The following is an 18942-nucleotide window of genomic DNA, read 5'->3' as shown; positions in this document are numbered from 1 at the left end:
CATATGCTCTTTCCTCTGCTTGGAACGCAATGCCCTCCCTTCCCCCTTGACTATGAGGTGAACTACTCACTTTCAAGACCGAATACAATTTTCACCTTCTTGAAAAAGCCTGTCTTTCCAGACAGAGTCAGACTATCTGTCCTTTCTGCTCCCCGGTGCCCTGGACACACATTTTCCTCAGCAATTGGCAATCTAGGTTGTTCACAAGGTGTCTCTCTCTCCTGGTTGTCTATGAAGGGACAGTATCTTCCTCATCTTTGTTTCTGTCCCAGTGCCTGGCACAATGCCTGCCTCCGCAGAGGTACCACAAACATTTGCTGCAGTGTCTGCCTCCTGTACACCACCATTGGAGCATCTGCATAACTTGTAGCCAAACAAGGGCTCAGGGGACACGGGCAGACTAGATGAATGGCTATGACCATGTCTCCTCTCCTGCCAGCCCCTGAGCCCTCCATGCTATGCTCCACAGGAGCCAGGTGGCCTTCCAAGCCGCTTTGTTTCCATTCAAGCCCTTGGCCTTGCTCACACACCCTCCCTAGCCTAGAGCCATGGGTCCTCCCTGATCCAGTCCCTGCAGACCTTTCCAGATCCAGCCCACCTCCCCGCAACTTTCCTTATCTTTCTTGCTCTAGGAACCACTTTCTGCTTACCTTCTCCAAATACCCCAGGATGCTACTGCTCGGCTTGAAGCGCCTTTACCCCCTCTTGTCCACCTAGGAAGTGGCCGATACAACTCAGACTATCCCCTCCTCCAAGAAGTCCAGAGAGCATTAAATGTTCTCTCCCCTGTGCTATTCTGTACCTTGTAACTGTTATACCCCTCCCAGTGTAGTGACTTGTTTGTTTCTGTGTCTTGGCATCTTCACCATCTACCTCGGCATCTGACACAGAGCAGGGTCTCAGTGACTGCGTGCTGGGAATCAGTACATCACATTCTGCTGGGATAGTAGTGTTATCTTTCAGAGGGTTTTGGGACCCAGCGCTACCACTTCCTAGCTGTGTTACCTTGGGCAAGTCATGATACATAGCTCCCTGAGCTCCTGTTTTCATCTATAGGAGTGACAGCACCTACCTCCTAGGGTTGTCATAAAAACTGGATTAAGACAAGGCCTGTCATACATGTAGAACAGCCTCTGGCACACAGCGAGCATTCAGCCAGCAGCAGCTACCATGCTACGGTGACCTCGGGTGTCTCATCTTTTCTCCACCGGAGAAGGCAGAGCTCACAGGGGCCCCAGAAGCCACACATGGGGTGTCCTGGCCAAGAATCCCACACCTCTGCTCTCTGCCTGACAGGCAAGAAAAGGAGAAAGAAATACAGGACACAGGCTTATTGGGAGTATAAAAATAGGACTTTTTTTTTCTCCTCATAATCACATCAATTATCAAAGAAAAACAGTATGTAACAAAAATACAAAGCTCTGGTGGATTTTTTTTGTCTGTTTTTGTTTTTTTTTTTGCCCCCCACCCATCCCTCCCCAACAGCCGATTCCCAGGGAGCCCCTGGCTGAAGCCTGGATGCTGTCCCTGGGTCGCCCTGGGGCTCAGGAGAACCGGTGGTCTAGGTCCCTCTGGGGGTTGACCGAGTACGAGTAGGCCTTGCCCAATACCAGGCGGTCTCGCAGCAGCTTGAAGAAGGCGTAGTAGTTGCTGAAGAGGATGAGTGCCAGTGAGATGGTCTGGTGCCACTTATCAGAGGACATTAAGGAGTACAGCTGGTAGACGATGACAGCGCCCTCCAGCAGCAAAAGGATGTTGAGGATCCGCAGGGGTTTGCTGAAAAAGAACTGCCCAGGAAAGAGTAGGCATGGACTGGAAAGTGGGCTCCAGAAACCTGCCTCTTGGAAGGGGGTTCTGGGTAGGCCAGTGAAGGGGTCAAGTTCTTGGGCCCCATGCAGACTTGGGTGGGGAGGAAGACTTCGTAGGGTTGGGCGTGGACCTTGCCATCTCTCTGCCTTTGTTTGTGGTGTTCCTTCTGTCAAGACTACTGCTTCCCACAGAAGCTGTTTAAGATCCGGATCAAAAAAAACAAAAAAAAGATCCGGATCAACTTCCACCTCCTCCCAGAGGAGGACTTCTCTTTTCTTGAGAAGTCCTGCTTGTTCTCTCAAACTTTTGCTGGTCGAAAACCAACACCTTATTATATGTGACTTCCTGGGTACTGTCAGGCCTGAACAAAGTAGAATCTTATGACAGAGGCATGGAAAGTTATTATAGACTCTACAGCCTGAGTCATTTACTATTTCATGTGTAGCATCCCCCGCTAGGCCGGAAGCTTCCAGGGGACACGGAGACACATCACTCTTACCTGGTGTCTACAGGGCAAGGTAGAGTGTAGAGACTAAGAAAATTTTTCTGGTCAGTTTAAAAGAATGATCGATGTCCAGGGATCTTGATTCTGCAGGGGCCAAGGTACCTAAACCTCAAGAGCTGATTATAGGATGGCAGGAGAAGTGCCAGGAAACAGGAGTCTGAGAGACCAGCACGCCAGGCTCAGCTCTGCACCTGACAGGCTGCAGGACCTTGGGCAAGTCCCTTCCCTGCCTGAACCTCAGGTTTCTCTACTGGGAAAAGAAGAGGTTAGCCCAGATCAATGATTTCTCAAACCGTGTTCCTCAGAGCCCCAGGTTCCAGGAGGTCTTTTAGGGGCTACCACAGTGGTAAGCAGGAAGTGAGGGGAGTTCCAACCCTTTCAAACAGAGCAGCGCCATGAAGTCCTATATACTGAACTTTAGTTTGACTGAGTTGGAAAAAAGGATTTTGACAGTAAAATAAGTAAATAAAATGGAAACCACCAGCCCAGATGATTTTGAGCAGCCCTTTCCATAGTACTGAGTCCATGAGCCATTACCATTAGTTCCCAAGTTTCCCAGTAAGGCACCCTTGGAACAAGTTAAACTCTCTAAGCTGATTTCAGTACCTGAAAACCAGGACAGCCCTGGTATTTCTTTCATACACAAGGTTCTGGTGAAGACTGAATGGGAGGGTGCATGGGAAGTGTTTACCACAGTGCCTGGCACACAGTAAGGAATGACTAGTGTAATTATTTTCACCACCAACAACCCCTCCTTTTGTTGTATCATCTTTTCTACCTCCACCCAATGTTTTCAAAGATCTGGTACCAAGTGAGCTACAGTTATGAAGGGATCATTTGTATGGCTGTCCTTGGGCTGCACATGTGCATTGTCTTCTTTTGGATTTGGGAAATATTGAAAATAGCCGCCTCTTGCTATGACATCGCCTTCCTGCCCCGCTGATCCTCCTGCCCTCTAGATCAGGCCCCACCCCTCCTTCCCAGGGGAGGAGACTCACGTGGAACCGGAAGTGGGAGACGTCGGAGGGGATGGCCACGTTGTAGTGGCCCACTGCTTTGTAGACGTTCTTGCTGTGCTTCACCAGCACGCCCTGTGGCCACATGCATTCTTCAGTCCACCTGGAGGCACAGCCCGACAAAACTCCCTTACGCCCAGCTCACCCACACAAGGGGATGTGAGAAGACTGAGCATGGGGTGACCACCAGGGCTCTACTCCCATTTCTATCACTTAGACACAATGACTTTCCTTTTCTGCGTCTTAGTTGCCTTTTCTATAAAATGGGTAACTGTAAGAAATTCACTGCACTGGGAGTCGGAAGGTTTAGGGCTGACATTCATGTCTCTGAGGGATTTCAAGAAAACCCTTTTCCCTCCCTGGGGTCATTTTCTTCATCTAGCCTCCCATCAGTCTCACCTCTAGCCTCCCAGCAGTCCACCACACAGCTGCCCGAGTGGTCTTTGTGAAACACCAAGCCAAGCCTGACTAGTCTCTCCTCAAAACCCTTTGAAGGCTTTCCGGTGCCCCTGGAGTCAAGTCCCCAACAATGTGTTATGGCCTCCGAGTCCCAGTGTGGCCTTCCATGACCCCCACCACATAGCACCTGCTCAAGCCACCCAGAACTGCCTCTAGTTCCTCCAGCACTGCTCCTGTCTCTTCATAAGGTGCTCGCTCCAGCTGGGCTGCTCTTCCAGATGCCTTATCCCACAGAGTTCAGCATCTTTTAAATGCTCCCTGAATCTCCTGCTACCGGTCCACTTTCCCCAATGTGTTGTCACTTATTTATTTCCCTGTATCCCTCACTAGTCTGGGAGCACTGAAGGGGAAGGCATGGTGTCCAGTTCATTTCTGTGTCCTCGGAGCATGCCACAAGGCTTGGCACAGAGGCGCCCCAGAGAGCATGTGAATAAGGTTGTGGGACCAGTGAATTCTCTTCCATTGTTCTTTGAGATCTCCCAGGAAATCTAAGGGTCCTGGGCCAGAGGACTGAGAATAACTGTCCACAAGAAGCTCAATCTCATGCTCCTGTCCTGTTGATTCCTTCATGTAAAAAACAGTTACCATGTCATACGCAACAACATGGATGAACCTCACAAACAATATGCTGAATGAAAGAAGCTGGACCCAAGAAGAATGTCTACTGTATGATTTAATTTACATGAAGCTGTAGAATAGGCAAAACTAACCTATGGTGAAATGAAATGAAAAGATGGTTGCCAGGGGGAGGGGGTCATTGGGAAGGGCCATAAGGAAATTTTCCGAGGGGCTGGAAATGTTCTGTATCTTGATGGGGGAAGGGTTACATGGGTGTGTATGTCTTTATCAAAACTCAAGGAATTGTACACTTCAAGATCTGTGAATTTCACTGTATGGAAATTCTACCTTAAAAAAAGCTCACATACAAAAAACACAAAAAATTTGCTGTTGGACCTATCACAAGCCAGGCATTTGCCAGGAGTGAGGAGATGGCCGAGGGCTTGACAGACAAGGACCCTGACCTCCAGGAGCTTTAGTCTTGGAATGACAGGCAAGTAACTAAGCAAACACAGCAGAGGAGGAGCACAGGCAGGGCAGGGACACTGAACCTATCCTGGGTGGTCAGGAAAATGTTCCTGGAGGACGCAAAGTGCTAAACGATGAATAGGAATTAAACAGGAAAAGAAAATTGGAAAGGTCACTCCACGCAAAACATGCATCATAGGCAAAAGCCTGCATACAAAAGTACATATAGGGACGTCCCTGGTGGCGCAGTGGTTAAGAATCCGCCTGTCAATGCAGGGGACACGGGTTCGATCCCTGGGCCGGGAAGATCCCACATGCCGTGGAGCAGCTAAGGCCGTGTGCCACAACTACTAAGCCCATGCGCCACAACTACTGAGCCCATGCACCACAACTACTGTGCCTGCACTCTAGAGCCCGCGAGCCACAACTACTGAAGCCTGTGTGCTTAGAGCCCATGCTCTGCAACAAGAGGAACCACTGTAATGGGAAGCCCGAGCACCACAACAAAGAGTAGCCCCCGCTCGCCACAACTAGAGAAAGCCCGTGCGCAGCAACAAAGACCAAATGCAGCCAAAAAAAAAAAAAAGAACATACAGAATTGGAGGATCCGAAGAGGTTGGGTCTGGCTAGAGCAGAGTATGAGTTGGGGCATGGGAAGAGACAGAGCAGAAAGGCTGGTAGGAGTCAGTTCATCATGGGAAGCCACGTGAAGGAGCCTGGATCTTACCTGAAGACCATGGTGAGCCATGGGCAGGTTTATCCTCATATTCAGCCATGTACTCTCTTTCTACTCTCCCCTGCCCTCAGAGCCTTAGGCTAAGCCAAGCCCCACTTCAGCCCATTTGGCAATATCCATCCACTCTCTGGACCACCTGGACAGAGCCTGAGAGGGACCCTGACTGGCATGGAGGGCCAACATCAGGAGGCTTGGCCTCTGCAGCCTGCCTTCGCATCTCTGTGCGCCTACCCCTACAAACCTGTCCTAGGGGCCTCTTCTCGGCTGGGCCTTGTGCTGGGCCCAAGACTCAGATGTGATTCAGAGATGGTCCCAGCCTTGAGGAGCTTCCAGTATAATGGGGGAATACAGGCAGGAAAATTAGCATAACCGGGGTAAAAAGACGGTGATGAAGGGCTGTAGAAATGCTAGGCACCAGGAAGGATGGGTCAGGCTGAGGGGAGGACAGCCCAGCCCCTCAGGGCTCCTGAGCAGGGTGACTTCTGCCTCTGCTCTGAGTGCAATGCCATCCCGCAGCTGGGCCTTTCTCACCCCACTCATCCTAACTCTTTGTGTACACGGCTATCACCCGCACCAGACTGTAATTCCTCAAGGGGTCTCGTCTTAGCCATTTCCTCCCTGTGGCTTTTCTTCCCTGGCCAGGGTATGTCATCAACTAACACAGCACCATACCCTGTTACCAGACTGATGTTTCTAAGGCACACCTTGGAATGGGTCCCTCCACTGTTCAAAACCCTCCAGAGCTCCCCTCTGCCTATAGGTCAAAGTCCAAGCTCCTTTGTCCAATACACAGCACCAGGCCTGGGACAGCTTAGGTAGAAGTAAATTCTTTCTGAAAGAGTAGATTAGCCAATGATTGGATGGATGAGTGAGTGGAAGGAGGGAAGCAATGAGTGAATGCATGAGCAAATCAGCCAATAAGCAAGTACCTAAGTCAGTGAATGAGAAAGTCAATGAGTCTATGAATTTACCACCTGCCTTCCTCCCATCTTCAAGACACTGCAAGTTACCCAAGGACAGGAGACATGTCCTTCCTGGGCCCTGCCATATCCCACTCTGGCCACAAGGCCTAGCATACAAGACATGCTCAATAACTATTTGCTGATCGAATGAATGAGTTGATGAGCAGGGAGGTGAGTGACTCCAGACACTGACCAGGGGGGGCTGGGGTCGAGCAGAGAAGGGCAGACTCACGGGTGCTGCAGTACATTGGAGCACAGTGCTGGGTCCACCTTCTGCCAGCAGCCCAGGTGGGCAGCGGCCTTATGCAGCAGGTCGCAGTAGCTGGCAGGCAGCAGGTGCTGCATGAGGATCACCGAGGTGCTGATGGACACCAGCAGGAAGAGCTCGCAGGACCAGCGCTTGTCATAGTAATGTGTGTTCTGGGGGCAGCGGGAGGTGGGTGAGACCTTGGACGCCCATAACGGCCTCACTCCCTCCCCCATCCCTGATTCCATCTGTCTCAGAGATCAAGACAGCCCTAGAGAGACCTCGGGGTGGCCTGAGACGAAGGACTGAACACCTAACAAAGGTGGCTTGATCATGGGCTTAAACCCTATGCCCACTACTCAGTTTTCTACAAAGAAAAATTATTCCCACTCTGAGCCAGAGAACAGGCTCTGGGGTTCAACAGAAATGAGTTCAAATCTTGGCTCTGCTGCTTAGTCACTATGTGACCTTGGGCAAGTCATTTCACTTCTCTGGGCTAGCTTCCTCATCTGTTAAATGAGGATGAGAGTAACCACCTCTGAGAGGCGTGAGGAGGATTATAATACTCATCAGAGCTCTAGCAGGTTGTAGGTGCCCAACGGACATGAAGTCCTCTCAACCCCCAATCATTCAGTGCAGCCCATCCTCAGAGAAATGTGTCAAGCCAGCTGGGGAGGTACCTTCCCACATGGCCATACAAGCCAGAGAGAGAGCACAGGCCTTTGGAGTCACTCAGATCTGGATGAGTCCTGCCTTTCGAACTTAATGACAAAGCGGGACACCGTGACATGCCTGTGCCAAAACCGCCACACTGAAACACCAAGTCACCGCCTTCCGTTACCAAGTATTACAAACAACAATGCCATGTCCCCCTCGCTGGCTGGGGGACCTCGTGCGGGCCACGTGCATTCAGCGAGCCTTGTTTTTTCCACTCTAAAATGAAGGCAGGAGTCACTCTGGCCCTCAAGAGCACATATGGGAATCTCATCAAGAGCAGCAGAGTTATTTATGCGAGCAAGAGGGCTCCTGGGGGGCAGGCAGCAGGGTGAGGCCCCTTTCCTCCCTGGGTCAAGCTACGCACCTTCACGAACCAAACAGGCACAAAGGCCACGTAATAGGCGCTCAGCATGGAGCTGACCAGCACCTCCTTCATGCGCCAGTTGAAGTCCATCTTGAGGAACTCCACCTCACTGCGGATGAGGCTGGGCGACAGGCAGCAGGCGTGGGTGGGCATGGCGTCCGGGCCGTACAGCTGCCTCGTGTGCTGCTTCCACGTCTCCCGCAGTGTCAGCAGGTAGTCCCGGCTCCGTGCCAGGCCACTGACCGCCTCCCGGGGACCCATGGAGGCCATGTGGCTGAAGAGGTTTGTCTTGCGGAGGTCACAGTTCAGCTGCAGGAACGGAATGTACATCCCAAACCTGCTGGGGAAGACAGTGGTGAGGGCAGGCCTGCGCAAGGGCCAGGATCCCAACTCTTAACCACCAAGGGAATCTTCTTTCCTCCTGGGCTTTAGCTCTCCTGGCTGTTCAGAGGGGAGACTCTACCGGTCCCTCTAGCCATCCAGCCTCCCAGCCAATGATCAGTCATTCAACCCATGTATTAGCACTAAGTGCATGCCAAGCATTGTGCTGAGCGGCAGGTATACAGTAGGAAGCAAGACACGAGTCCCGGCCCTCACAGACTATTGCTGCCCAGCAGTAATCTTAACAGTCCACATTCACTGGGCACAACCAGTGCTCCAGATACTGTACTAAGTGCTTTACATGCATTCTCTTCTTTTGTTTCTCTTAACTCTGTGTTAGGTACTGTTAGTTTGTGCCCTTTTCAGCTGAGGAAGCTTTGACTCAGACAGGTGGAGTGGAGTCCGAAAGCTCACACAACTAGTAAGGAAGTAATAGAGCTGGGATTCAAATCCAGAACTGTCTGGCACCGGTGATCAAGACAGATACTCAGCAAATACTACAAGTAATTCATTAATTGAAAACATACATGGGGAAGAGATATGGGAACATATGTATATGTATAACTGATTCACTTTGTTATAAAGCAGAAACTAACACACCATTGTAAAGCAATTATACCCCAATAAAGATGTTAAAAAAAAAAAAAAGAAAATATACATGGTACCACAAAGGAGAGGTAGACATTGTCATGGGTGCACATGGGGGCAGCTCTGTAGCTTGCAGAGGAGGACAGTTCAGGAACAATATTTATTGTGTGTCTATTATGTGCCAGGCACTGAAATGGGCCCTTGAACAGTACAAACCACTTCCCCTGAGGAGTACCCCTAGGTCAGGGCTGGAGCTAATTAGTTAAGAGATAGAGTGTGTGGCTGATATCATTTAAGGAGAAAACTAGACAGACCCATAGCCCAGAAGAGTAGATCATTAAAGTGGGTAAGTGCCAAGCACAGTACATGGAACGTCATGATAGGTGCTCTTGACAGGCATTCCTTGTTTTAGCTTAGGGCCTCTCAATTTCCCCAGGCTCTCAGACGTAGCTCCAGAAGGGTCCCTGGGCTGCTGCCAGGAGCCAGACCCAGTGAGAATGCTACATTTTCTTATCTATAGTAATGTTCTCTTTCTTTATTCTGAACTTCCAGGAAGGGATATATGAGTGTTCTTGGGCACTCATATAATTAGCCTCTTTGGGTTTTTGCTTTCTGGCCTATAGAATGGGAATGCTTCCACTTCTCCTAGGGTAAGGTTCAAGTAAGATAACTTAGAGAATTCTGGTCAAGAGCATAACCTTTGGGGTCAAATAGGCTAGGATTAAAATCCCAGCTCTGCCACTTACTAATGCTGTGATTTAGGGCAAGTTATATAATCTCTAAGAGCCTCCGTTTCCTTAACTTGCCTTAAGTTACCTAGCTTGTACTGATTCTCTACGCTCAGTCAGGCATTATGCTAGTGTTTTAATAAATACTCTCTTTTAATCTTTGCAACAATGCCCAGCATGGTGTCTGGCCTAAAGTAGATCAATACAATTTTGTTTAGGAAAGAAAGAGGTCAATGATTCTGTGGGACAGAAAAGAACACTGAAATGGGATTCCCAAAACACTCTTCAGGGCACTTGGTGGGAATGAGGGCGTGGGGCACCTACATGAACATACAAGGGCTTCAGACTCAACCTTAAGGACAAGTACTTAAGAATCTTCTTGGCTTTCCCACTAAGAAGGACTGCCGATACAATTAAATTATTTGATAACAGCGAGTAGCTGCTCTGACAGGTCACAAGTTAGAAACAACTTCACATGCAAGATGGCAGACCCTCTTTCATCCTCTCCATCCTAGATGTGACAGTATCAATGTAGAAAGTAAACAAATAAAAGTAGAAAATAAATCCATATCAGCAAAGAGAATGGGAGTGAGGGTTATCAGTACATAAGTGATTCTGACAAATTTACACAGCAGATGGAAACATGTTGACAGATGAGGAGGTCATCATCTAGAGTAGCGCAGTCCAATAGAAATATGAGAGTCACACATGTAATTAAAAATTTTCTAGTAGCCGCATTAAAAAAAAGAAGAAATTAATTTTAATACTCTATTTTACTTAACCCAATATAGGCAAAATATTATCGTTTCAATATATAATCATTATTTATGAATGAGATATTTTACTTTCTTTTTTTGTATTAAGTCTTCAGAATCCAGTGTACGTTTTACACTAACAGCACATTTCAGTTAAAACTAGCCTATTTCAAATGTTTAATAACAATAGGCAGCTAGAAGTTACTAAACTGGATAGCGTAGGTCTAGAATGTGCCATGAGAGGGTTACAACGGGGGTAGGAGCTTATCTGCCCAGAGTGACCCAAGAGAGACTGGCTTGAACTGGGCACATTTGATAGAGGGTAGAAGTGAGAAGCAGGGCTGAACAAAAGGGATTAAACACAGATCTGTATTCATTTATGAGTCACTCCCTTTATTCTCCTACAAACCTGACACAATCTGCCCTGAAAGATTCTTCTCTAAAGAAACTGAATAAACTGAGGAGAACTGAGGTCTCTAATGGGGGCACCCTACAGTAATACCCCCCTTCCCTTTCTGGTCTATGGGTGCACACAGCTTGACAATTAGCACCTCACTCACTCTTCCTAAAGCAAAGTCTACCAGTCAGTGTGCCCTGCCCACATACTTAGAATTCCCAGTCAAACCTCCCATTCACGTATACAATGGCAGAGGGAGAGAAAATGCATTCCAAGCCACTCAGTCCTCCACTCTTAAATGTAAACAGACAACCAAAGAAACTATCTACACTTAGTAAACTAGCAGCATGAAACAGAAAAATTGACCTAGTGGAAAGACAAAATTGAGGGAACGTAAGAGATCTTTAAAACAAGAACAGAATACTATGAGAAAAGAACAATCAGAAATCCAGAAAGAGGACTTAGAAATGAAAAATATGATTGCTGAAAAAAATCTCAATAAAAAAGCTGGAAGATGAAGTTGAGAAAATCCCCCTAAAGATAAAGTAAAAAGAAAGAGAAAAAGATAGATAGAGAAAGAGAGAGACAGAGTCAGAGAGAGAAAGAAAGAGGGGAGGGAGGGATGGAGGGAGAGGAAGAAAGGGAGAAAGATGAAAAGTATGAGGGAAAATATAAGAGAAACAGATGACCAATCTATGAGGTCTACCATCCAATACAGAGAAGTCCCAGAGAGAACAGAAAAAATGGAAGGGAAGACATTATCAAAGAAATAATAGAAGAAAATTTCCCTGACCTGAAGAAATACACAAGTCTCCAGGTTAAAAAAGTCCTAGAGTACTGATAAGATGAATGACAAAAGTTCCATATCAGACACATTCTTGTGAAATTTCAAATAATCAAAAGATAAACAGAATGCTCCCAAAAGCTTTCAGAAAGGAAAAAACAAGTCATCCACAAAGTAACTGGAATCAAACTAGCATCAGACTTCTCATTAGAAACACTGGATGCTAGACACAATGGAGCAACATCTTCAAAATTCTGACAGAATATGAATTTGAACTTAGAAATCGACATTTGGCCGAACCATCAATCAAGTATGAGGGCAGAATAAAGACATTTTCAGACATGCAAGGACTAAGACTGTATATACCTCCCATATACCCCTTGTTAAGAAAATTACCTCATAATGCACTCCAGCAAAATAAGGGAGAAAACCAAGAAAGAAGAAGACACGGGATCCAAGAAACAGTGGATCCAACCCAGCAGGGCAGGAAAGGAAGTCCCAGGCTGAGAGCTGTATAGCAGGCTTAAAGAGCAACCACTCCAGACTGGAGCAGGAGGATGGAGGGCTCCAGGAGGGATGTCTTTGGAGGGAAAAATGGACTCCAGGCAACAGGTAGTATGATTGACAGGCTGGATAAACTTGAGGATATGTTGAAGGCCCATCATTCTTTTGTCAACAAGAAAAAAGAAAGGCAATTAGAAACTCCAAGAAAAATAAAAAGCTATATAAGAAAGTTACAATCTAAATATGAAGCAAACTAAAATGTGGCATGGTTTTAAGCAATTGATGGAATATAAGAAAAGAGAAACCATTTGACCTTGACACTAGGAACATTCTTTTTTTAAGAGGCCCAAGATTATAATTCAGTAAATATAGAGAAGGAATATCATCTATGCACACTACTTGGTCCTGCAGTGAATAATATTTTCATACTCACAATAATATCAAGGCCACTTATTGGTTTTTAATTTTTAGAATTAGCCTTAGACAAAGAATGGAAGACTTAAATGTGGCTATATAGGAGAATGTGAATGTCAAGCATGACAATATAAGAGTACAGCTGCCAGGAAGTGATAGGAGGAAGAGGGGAGGAAAAGCCAATGGACAGGGCTCCTAATATTATGTTCTTACATAAAAGGGATTAAGACACTGACTATTGTTGATGGAATAAAAAACACAGGCATACTCATATTATTGAAAAAGAGGCCCAACAGAAAATTAAAAATAATAACAATTATCAAATACTAGGAACAGTACGGATAGAAGGTGAAGTAAATCTTCATCTGTCAATGCAGGGAATCAATGTATATGTGCATGTGTGCGTGTGTACGTGTGTGTGTGTGTGTGTGTGTGTGTGTGGTATGCTTGTATATGCAGGATATATAAGAAACCAGAAACATGGCGGTTACCTCGTGGTGGTTAGGTTCCCTTCCTTCTAAGAGTGGAAGGGAAACTGGGTAGCTGGGAGACAGGAGTCAAGGGAAGAATTTTTCATTCTATGCTCTTTTATCTGTTTTTCAGTTTTAATGATGTGAACCTATTACCCAATTATAAAATCAATAAATAAATGTGTAAAGAAATAAACAAAAGCATAAGGATATTAAAATTATGGAGGTAACTCAGAGAACACTTAAAACCAGAAACAGTAAAAGAGGTTGCTTTTGAGAAGTGGGACTAAAAATCTGGAGGGTGGGATTAAAGGCTGTTTCTCATCATAAGCTTTTTTTTTCTTTTGGCCACACCACACCTCGTGGGATCTTAGATCCCTGACTAGGGATTGAACCCACACCCTCAGCAGTGAAAGCATGGAGTCCTAACCATTGGACCACCAGAGAATTCCCATCATCAAGTTTTTTAGCACTATTGAATTTGATTTTTTTATGATATATGTGTCTTATAGTAATAAAAATTTAAAGATTAAATAATATAAAATAAAGCAAAATATGAACACTGGGTGATGTCTGAGTAGTCACCAGAAAGTGTCAAATTAAGGCAACTGTTGACATTTCTAATCAGTACAACCTTGGAGGGCCATTTGTTGATATCTATCAAAAATGTAAAACATAGCTTTTGGTGCAATAATTCTACTTCTGGGAATCTGTTGTACAGAAATTTTGGACAAGTGTGCAAAGATGTATGCAAAAGAATGTTCCCTGCCTCATTGTTTCCAATAGGGAAAAGCTAGAAACAACTCAAAAGTCCACCAACAGAAGACAAACAAAACCAATTGTGAAAAGTCAATTCAATGGAATACTATGAGGCCATTTAAACAACTGAGGCAGACCCATATATACTGCCATAGGAAAATATCCAAGTTATATGACTATGTGAACGTGTAATAAATTATACATTATCATGCATAGAGATTAACCCTATTTTTCTGTTTTTAAAAAATGTATATGTGTGGGTACTTGCACAGAAAAAATTTAGAAGGACATGCTGCAAGATAATGGTTTTCTGGAGGACTGAGATTATGTGGGACTTCCATTTACTAAGTTAAAAGCTTCTGTAAAGTTTAATATTGTTACGTGACACATGTATCACTCTTATAATTAAAAACTAGTTATAACTAAAGCAAGTGTGATTTGGCTCCTACCATGACAGTGACCTTTTGATCACACAGGGGAGAGACGAGTGTCCAGTTCTGAAGCTTCCCAGGGAACAGAGGTGACCCAGCCTGAGGAAGTTCATGACTCAGAAAGCCCAGGGGTTGGGAAATGACTGTTAATGCCCAGGCAGCCAGCAGCCTGCCCCAGAAACAGCCAGAGTGGACATCTTGCCAAAGCTCTCCCCAATTCTAGTCTAGAAAGGGGCAGGCCTGTGCTCCTCCCAGACACTATCTTTCCATCCTCAACAATCTGGGTTCTGGCAAGACGGAGGAAGTGAGTGAGCAAAGCAGACACACAGACAGACATACGGATATGCATGTGAAGATACACACACACACACACACACACACACACACACACACACACACACGCTTCATGCACAGACACCCACACAGAAACATGCGTGCACCCAGGTGCTTGCAAGCATACATACCTGGGGGAGGCACCGAGAGACTACATAAACACTAAGATATGCAAAGAGACAGAGAAAGAGAAAGAACCAGAGAGAGAGGAAAGGAAGAGAGAGGAAGATGAAGCCCGTGCATACCCCCTCAGGAGCTGTGGGATATACACTCAGATCTGAGTCCCCTTCTGACCTCCCCCTTGAGGGCACCTTGGGGAAATTATGCCTGCCGTCTCAGTTTCTGCTCCTGCAAAAGAAAGCTAATCGTCCTGATCTCAGAACGATACTGTCAGACAATGTGAGAGGGTACTGTTGCTGCCTGCCTGTGAGTCTACTGGGTACGGGGGCCCAGTGCCCAGCCACACTCAGGGCAGAGGTCAGGAACACGTGCTGGGCAGTGAGGGGGTGGAGTGAGGGGTACTCACGGATAGCAGAGGAACAGGAGGTTCAGGAAGGAGTAGGTCCTGAAGAGGTGGATGAGGGAGCGGCACAGACTCCAGCCTGTTGCCGTGAGAACGGTGAAGCGGGTGAGGAACAGCATGATGGAGCGAAAGAGGGAGACCTTCCCCCTCTGAGAAGCCTGGGTCAGGGCGAGATAGGACGGGATGGGGCCTTGGATGGAGGTCATGGAGGCTGTGCCCAAATCCCACCCAGCATGGCCCGTGATCCCGCCCGGGGAAACGTGGGGCAGCAGGCTGGGCAGAACCTGGCAAGGTGAATCCTTTCCCTCGACGCCCAGGAAACTCCAAGAGCCGATGGGATGTAATACTCTTCAACCAAGTTCAAAGGGAGCCCCAAGGAAATGCCTCAGGGTTGAAGGGCTGGGCACACCTCCTTGGTACCCCCATGGGTAAAGGGGAGTCCCAGAGTTCCCCAGCCAGCCTCTGGGACCCAATCACCTCCTTCACGATGGACCCAATGAAGCGGCGGCCCAGAACAATGGTGGTCACCATCAGCAAGTTGAAGTCGATCAGGTGGAAATTCTGTCAGGGGGCAGAGGCTGGGGGTCACGTGGGCCCCCTGCCCATGTACGGGCTTTTCGCATACCCACCTCCCCCTGCCCAGTCCTTTCCATCAGGACTGTCCCCACTCTCTGACCTTCATAGGCCTCCAGCTGAGTCAGACCAGGAAAATACCTAGAGGAGTAGAACAGGACCCAGAGGAGGAAAGTGGGACAGTCCCTGGAGACAAGAGAGTGGTGTGTGAGCCCTCTTGCTCTGATCACCCATGCCCCTGCCCCTGCACCTCTCCTTCTGCACAGAGCTCTTTCCTCTCCTTGAAATAGCCATGTATGCCTGTGACTCACCTCCCCCACAGGACTTAAGACTCTGTGCTCCTTTAGACAAAATCTGAGTCAGATTCATCTCTGCTACCATTACACTGTGTAGTGTGGTGCTGAGCACACTAGGGGTGAGCGTTCAGGAATCATCAGTTTCCTGTTCTTTTTATACCTCTCATGCCCAGCATGAGGCCAAACACACAGGGTTCTGCGTAAGCTATGCTAAACTAAAACCAAACATGTCACTCACACACACACACGCATACACACACATACACACACACACACACACACACACACACAGCGGGTCCTAGCTGGGCACCTACCAGGGAGGTGTGGGAGGGCGGGTGGGAGGGCGGATACCACCACACTGTCTTGTAGATGTTGATGTAGTGGACGAAGAGGGCTATGAGCTGGCAGAAGAAGAGCTGCAACTCAAACAGAATGCTGGCCTGGACTGGCAGCTCGGGGATCTTGCAGTGCTGCAGGGGCACGACCGTCTGGGTGGCCAGTGGGGGGCTGGAGAGGCCCGTCCCAGAACTGCTCCTGGGGGTGGGAGGGAACAACATCAGGAGCTGACCTGAGAACCCTACCAAGAAGCACTTCTGGGGCACAGGATTGCAAAGCAGGACCAGAAAAGCAGCTTAGGGTAGGGATGGAGTCCTCCTAATCCTGCCTGTCAGACAAAGGAGATGACAGAGCCTTTTCCTATTCATAAGCTGATTCAGTCTTTCCAACATTCCCCAGGAAGGAAAGAATTATTAGGTCCACTTTACAGATAAAGAAAAGGAGGCCCAGAGAGGGGAGACAACTTGTCCAAGCCACCAGCAAATCAGAAGCAGAACTGTAACTGCAATCCAGGCCTTCGGGTTTATTACACTATGTCCCCCTGCCATCTGTCCCACTGACCACCCTCTGGGACTTTTCTGCTGCTCCCCACCCTTTAAGCTCCCATCTGGCATCTAGGGTATCACACCCTAGAGCCCAGTCAGGGAGAGCTTTGTCCAGATTGCTCCTGAGAGCCCACAGTGAGGCACAAGAGACAGAAAGTAGTTTACCTGGTGCGGGAACGGACACTGGTGACTGATGCGCTGGAAGTGTGGCCCCCACCTGAGCCCCCAGAGGATCCTGGCTCACAGAGTGGATTTCGACAGTAGGATGTCCTGTTGGGACCTCTTCGTCCTCCTGCAGGGCTCGACATAAGGTAGATCCTCAAGCCAGAGGGCATATATCAAGGATAACAGCAATGATACTGGCTGCCAGTTACCTGCTGTCTCATTTTGTCGCTCAGTTACAGAGACCCATGATCTGGCCCCTGCCCACCTCTTCCAACTTATCTCCTACCATTCCCTGCCTAGCCCCCATGCTTCAGCCAGCCTGGCCTTTCTCTCTTTGAGCAAACCAAGCTTATTGCTACCTTCTGCACTTGCTGTACTCTCTGGAGAGCCATTCCCTGCCATTTTGTAAGTATCTGCCCCCATAACTCTCTATCTTATTTCTATATTTTTTCACAATTCACTCTTCATCTTATTCATTTGTTAACATATTTACTGTCTATCTTTCCCACTGGAATGGAAGGCCAGTGAGGTCACTATCCTGATCTGTCCTTTTCACTGCTGTATCCCCTCCTCCTACCACAGTGCCCAGCATGAAGTAAGTGCTCAATAACTGTTGATGAGGGAATGAATCCGGAAAGGTTCCACAGATTGGTAAACTCAGTTTACATTGTGTCACAGGTAGTCTGGGGGTCTGGGTCCTGCGCTCTTAGCGCTGGTGTACACTGCTCCTTTCAGATACTACAACTCCCTGTAGGCTTACAATTATGGGCACCCTTGAAGTTTTTTCTCCAGGACCCAAGATCCAGCTCAGTGGGCATCCTGGACTCTCACAGTCAGGACCCAGGGCCTGAGCACAGTGTCAAGGGAGAATGGTGTGGTTGTGAACCCAAAACTTGGACCTGCAACCTCTTTTTCTAGGCTTAGCAGTCTAGCCCAAGCTCCCAGGCATCACCCTGCACAAAAGTCCTGCACAAAGCTCAAAGGCACCACCCCAGTCCCAGTCAAAGGTATAGCCTTGTTCATACCTTCTCATGGCAGCAGAGCAGCCTCCACACACACACACCCCTTGCCCTAGCTTCTCAGCCTGTAAGTTTTTCCCACACGTCTCGGAAAAGTTCTTGTCCGGGAGCTCTGCCCCAAACAGCCCCCAGCCCCAAAGCTCTGTTCATGCACTACTGTACCTGGCTTAGAAAATCCCACACAGGCACCCTCAGTCCAGATGCTCTGCCCACACCCACTCTCCTCTGTTTAGAAGCTCTGCACCCACATAAAGCCCCTCAACCCAGAAGCCCCGCCTACACACAATTGTCAGCTCATAAAACCCGCCCACAAGCCAATAAAAGCTCTCTGCCCAGAAGCCTCGCTCCAGAGTGGGCTCCCTTCTTCTGGAAGGTCTCCTTCCAGGCCCACCTCACCAGTACAAAGCCCCTACTGCCCAGAAAGTTTGCCCCTGCACCGGGGCCTACATCTCAGGAGCTCCGGCCTTAGCACTAAGGCCGCGCCCGCCGCTAAGCCTCGGCCCACTCTAGCCCAGAAGACTGGGTCCTCACCAAAGCCCCCAAGGAGCCTCCGCATTTGGAAGCCCCTCCCACCGCTCCGATGTCCCGCCCCCACAACAGAAGCCCCACCCGCAAAACGACAGGAGGGGGCGGGGTCCCTCTACGCCCACATCCCCTCCCCCTCCCCTCGCCGGGATCCTGTCCGCGTGGGGGAGCAATTAGCAGCTTGGCCGTCCTAACCCCCGAGCCCGCCCGTTCCCGGGCCGAGTTGGACCCGCGCCGCTCACCCATCTCCTCCCCCCGGCGCTCTCCGCTTCGCCGCCGCAGCTCCAGCGGGCAATATGTCGGAGGCGACGGCGGCCGGGAGAGGACTAACCGCCGCAGCCCAGTCCCCTGGTATCAGCTGCGCGCTCCCGCCTCGCCGCCAAATTTGCATACAAGGCGGGCTAGAAGCTGGGGGCGCGCTTCTTAAAGGGGCCGCTCGGACCAAGGCAGTCCCGCGCGCTCTTTGTCTCGCGGTCCCCCACGCGTTTCCTGCAGATGCTGCTGAAAAGCCCGAGAGGGAGGGGAACTCACCTTCTTCTCTTACCTTGCGTGCCTTCTCCCAGCACCTCTTCAGG

General features: G+C 48.5%; 1 protein-coding gene across 5 annotated transcripts; it reads right to left on the bottom strand.

Moving 5' to 3' along the window:
- Window positions 1-1519: 1519 nt before the first annotated feature.
- On the bottom strand, window positions 1520-18705 carry TMEM39B (transmembrane protein 39B). Of its 5 annotated transcripts, none has more exons than XM_060003383.1 (9): window positions 18610-18705; window positions 16824-16950; window positions 16092-16311; window positions 15386-15469; window positions 14912-15066; window positions 7842-8178; window positions 6746-6933; window positions 3313-3433; window positions 1520-2003 (listed from the first exon to the last, which is right to left on the bottom strand). In XM_060003383.1, exons 1-9 carry the CDS (start codon window positions 18611-18613, stop codon window positions 1545-1547), a joined length of 1695 nt encoding a protein of 564 aa, XP_059859366.1. In that variant the 5' UTR covers window positions 18614-18705; the 3' UTR covers window positions 1520-1544. The 5 variants fall into 5 exon arrangements, with proteins under 5 accessions (XP_059859366.1, XP_059859373.1, XP_059859361.1 ...); XM_060003390.1 differs by having other exon boundaries at window positions 1520-1787; XM_060003401.1 differs by having other exon boundaries at window positions 1561-1776.
- Between the last annotated feature and the right edge of the window lie 237 nt (window positions 18706-18942).

This window comes from Delphinus delphis, chromosome 1 (genome assembly GCF_949987515.2).
Source record: "Delphinus delphis chromosome 1, mDelDel1.2, whole genome shotgun sequence".
Classification (NCBI taxonomy): Eukaryota; Metazoa; Chordata; class Mammalia; order Artiodactyla; family Delphinidae; genus Delphinus; species Delphinus delphis.
The sequence above is the reverse complement of the archived record's forward strand: the minus strand, read 5'-3'. Positions and strand labels throughout refer to the sequence as shown.

Bases quoted from the DNA above. Each gene is read 5' to 3' on its own strand.
- TMEM39B (XM_060003378.1), bottom strand. From the start codon at position 16,993: ATGCCCTCTGGCTTGAGGATCTACCTTATGTCGAGCCCTGCAGGAGGA. The intron at 6,934-7,841 runs GTGCGTAGCTTG...CGCTGCCCCCAG, and splicing joins TGCCTGTTTGGTTCGTGAAG to AACACACATTACTATGACAA. The intron at 3,434-6,745 runs GTGAGTCTGCCC...CTGTGCCTCCAG, and splicing joins TCCAATGTACTGCAGCACCC to GTGGACTGAAGAATGCATGT.